The sequence below is a fragment of the Sphaeroforma arctica genome (assembly GCF_001186125.1).
Source record: "Sphaeroforma arctica JP610 unplaced genomic scaffold supercont1.3176, whole genome shotgun sequence".
Taxonomy (NCBI): domain Eukaryota; class Ichthyosporea; order Ichthyophonida; genus Sphaeroforma; species Sphaeroforma arctica.
The window spans coordinates 1-3,914 of record NW_014037382.1 but is presented as its reverse complement, the minus strand read 5'-3'; the positions used below and the strand labels follow the sequence as shown (position 1 = coordinate 3,914).

The following is a 3,914-nucleotide window of genomic DNA, read 5'->3' as shown; positions in this document are numbered from 1 at the left end:
ACAAAGTCACACAAACATACCTACATATATGTTTGTGTGGCTAAAATCACTCACACAAACATATATCTGAATATACGGGTTTGTGGATACAAACACCCAAAAAAAACATACAACATACACGTCTGAGTGGTTAAAATGACTCTCACGAACATATAACTAAAATTACGTGTTTGTGGATACACACACCCAGAATAAACATGCCTACATACACGTGTGTGTGGTTAAAATCACGCACACAAACATATACCTAAATATACGTGTTTGTGGATACAAACACCCAAAATAAACATACCTACATACACGTGCGTGTGGTTAAAATCACTCTCACAAACATATACCTAAAAATACGTGTTTATGGATACAAATACCCAAAACAAATATATCCACGTATACGCGTGGGTGGATATAAACACCTAAAAAAACATATCTCCCGCGAAACAATACCCAATACACCCGTGTGTGCATACAAACACCTACACAAACATACCTATGGATGTGCATCCGTAAAACGAAGAATGTGATACATATTTGTATGGTAGGCCTCTGGGATGCTGAAGAAGGGCAGCGAAACAATACCCAATACACCCGTGTGTGCATACTAACCCCTACACAAGCATACCTATGGATGTGAATCCGACGAAGAATGTGATACATATTGTATGGTACGCCTCTGGGATGCTTAAAAACTCTTACACAAACATACCTATGGATGTGATTCCGACGAAGAATGTGATACATATTGTATAGTAGGCTTCTGGGATGCTGCAGGAGGGCAGCGAAACGATACCCAATACACCCGTGTGTGCATGACAACCCTACACAAACATACCTATGGATGTGAATCCGACGAAGAATGTGATACATATTGTATGGTACGCCTCTGGGATGCTGCAGAAGGGCACGGCAAAGATCATCATGAGCGTCACACGCGTCGCTATCATCCACAGAGCCACCATACCGTGTTGTTCCTCGGAGTTGCCCACATTGACAGCCATACCCAGGACTATGCAGTGGAGTGAAATGGATACGCAGTAAACAGAAGGAAAGGTGTGGTATTTTCATTTTGGCATTCATGCATGAAGTAGTCGAGAGTGTGGTATATCATGTACATATATCATATATAGAGAGAGATTATATATTGACAGCTTCATCCACGCGGACACCATTTCGTATTTCTTTCCGGAGATACTCATACTGACAGCCATACTCAGAGGTAGGAGAGTGAAGACAGTACGGAATAAGATTAGGAGAATGTGAGGGTATTTGACAGCCATACTCAGAAGTAGGAGAGTCGAGGCAGTACGCAATAACTACGAGAATATGAGGGTATTTGATTCAGTATTATTCCGACTAGTAATATAGTGTGGTGTACCATGCATGTATAGAGTATGAGCTTGATAAACACTAGATCGCTCTCCATACCAAAGCTCATCCCGGAGACTGAATAGGGCACATCACCAGCACCAGCATCCCAGTAGATCAAGTAGATGAACATGGATGTACAGCACACCAGCACATTGGAACATACAAGCAGAAAAACCATTGTGTGTATATACGAAACGAATACCACGCGTACGTATTAGAGAGGCACACATGATGGGTATACACAATCGCGTGAGTGATGGGTGAGAGCAGGAAGCTCAGGCTAGTTTGTCAGACTGAGGCAATGCGGGATTCAGATCTGGACCAGAATTTAGAGGTGACGGAGGCTTAGAACCACCTGAGGTCGATCCACTTGATGATAAGAAAGGCCGATTTTGATATCCTAAATTGTGGGTCTCGGAAGGAATACCGGATACACTTTTGGGGGGAAATTGGCATAAAAGTATATACTCTAGAGACTTAGACGTATTAAAGTGCAGCCCAAGACATGGGTATTTGTAGTCAGGCACAGAAGGCTACTAGGATACACACCCAACAAGAAGCCTCTTCGAGATTCAAGTATTGCAATGCAATCAGAACCTTATAAGTGTATATTAAAATGGATATTAACACTATTCTTCATATGCTTTCAGAGCTACTGTTAAGTATTGCACTATAATCAGAACACTACAAGTGTATGTTGGCAGGAATATTAATAATGGTAGACCCCAAAGCATAACTTTAAATAGAGTGTAGAAGGCCCCAAAGTAAGATGTAGAGTGTTAAAATACCCTACCTCTGGATGCCGTCTGCCAACACTGGGGGTGGCCTCTCTTTCCCCCCAGGTGGGGATCGAAGAAGCTATCCCTACGGGAATATGATTTCGAAAGGATGGATGGGGATCCTCCGGATCGCCCTTGCGGGCCAATCTCATCTTATAACCATCCCCCGCCCGCGGGGTACTCCCACAGGGAGGGAGAGGGGGAGGGTCCCGAACAACTTTAATCTCCATACACTCCCAGAGCTACTTATAGTTATGTATTGCACTATAATCAGAACCCTACCAGTATATGTTGGCAGGAATATTAATTAATAACGTTAATCTCCATATACTTCAAGAGCTACTGTTAAGTATTCATTGCCCTATGATCAGAACAATACAAGTGTATGTTGGCAGCAATATAAATTAATAACGATAATCTCCATATACTTCAAGAGTTCCTATTAAGTATTCATTGCCCTATGATCAGAACAATACACGTGTATGTTAGCAGGAATATTAATTAATAACGTTAATCTCCATATACTTCAAGAGTTCCTGATAAGTATTCATTGCCTTATGATCAGAACGATACACGTGTATGTTGGCAGGAATATTAATTAATAACGTTAATCTCCATATACTCCAAGAGTTCCTGTTAAGTATTCATTGCCCTATGATCAGAACAATACACGTATATGTTGGAAGGAGCACTAACCACCGAGATCTGCATACACTCGTGCACTATAATCAGAATAGTATAGGTGAAAGCAGGCAGCAATATCTGTCATTTAATTTCAATAAACTTCCAGAGCTGCTGTCAGAGGATGCTAATAATACAATGAGCTACGAGATGCTATGGCACAGAGATCGATGTGTATAAGGAGGTTTGCAACACTCATAATATCTGTCATCATATACTATTGCATCGCAGATGCCATCCGATTTTATTATAAGATTCAGGGTTAGTCGAGGTATGAACCTAAGTTAATACGGCGTGAGTGCACATCGATGATTCCCATCAAACACAGGAAGTGCTTAGGCTATCTACGTATCTATGTATATCTTTGCGACAGCAATGTACATGCAACCGACTAAATGTATGTACTACATTACGGCACTAATACAAATGCACATGGTGGTGTATAAATGTACTACACCGGTGTGCACAAGCTTCATGTACAAGATAGACAATATATAGAGATGTCGAAGTACATATGTACATGGCGATTTACTTGAACATAGGCAAAAAAAAATGTGATGCAAGTCTCGCGTTGGGAGAGGATATGAACCTGTGATGCAGATACACATATGTATAGTGTATATTACATGATAATTTGTAAGTACATATACACTTGGGTATCTATGATACTTACATAGTCGTAGATACATATTTATGATACAAAAAACTTAATAATAATGCATTGTATATGTTGGCGTACAAGTATATCTACATTTCAATATATATTAGCCTCGAATAGGGGTAAGTACGTATTTGTTATAAAGACTAACATATGAATAATGCTTGGTAAATAATAGTTTCCACTAACATTCACATTTGATTATATACAAGTCTTTCACATATGTACCTGTGATGAGATGGAGGGCCAACAAAGTGTCGTGGAACAACGACATGTCCAGAAAGCGGATACTGTAGTAATTGTAGATCATCCATGTCGATACAAAGGTCAGAGCCATCACCATGAAAAGAGCCTAGAAGAAGACAAAATGAAAACGACATGACAATGAGTGATACAATATGATGACAAATACGATATGGCGATGAGAAAAC

General features: G+C 40.2%; 1 protein-coding gene across 1 annotated transcript; it reads right to left on the bottom strand.

The window, feature by feature from the left end:
* Positions 1-689: 689 nt before the first annotated feature.
* On the bottom strand, positions 690-3,835 carry SARC_13350 (hypothetical protein; the record flags this gene model as incomplete). Its single annotated transcript, XM_014292520.1, has 3 exons — positions 690-703; positions 830-1,003; positions 3,712-3,835. Coding segments are annotated over 3 exons (312 nt in total), but the record flags the coding sequence as incomplete, so codon positions are not given.
* Positions 3,836-3,914: the final 79 nt, after the last annotated feature.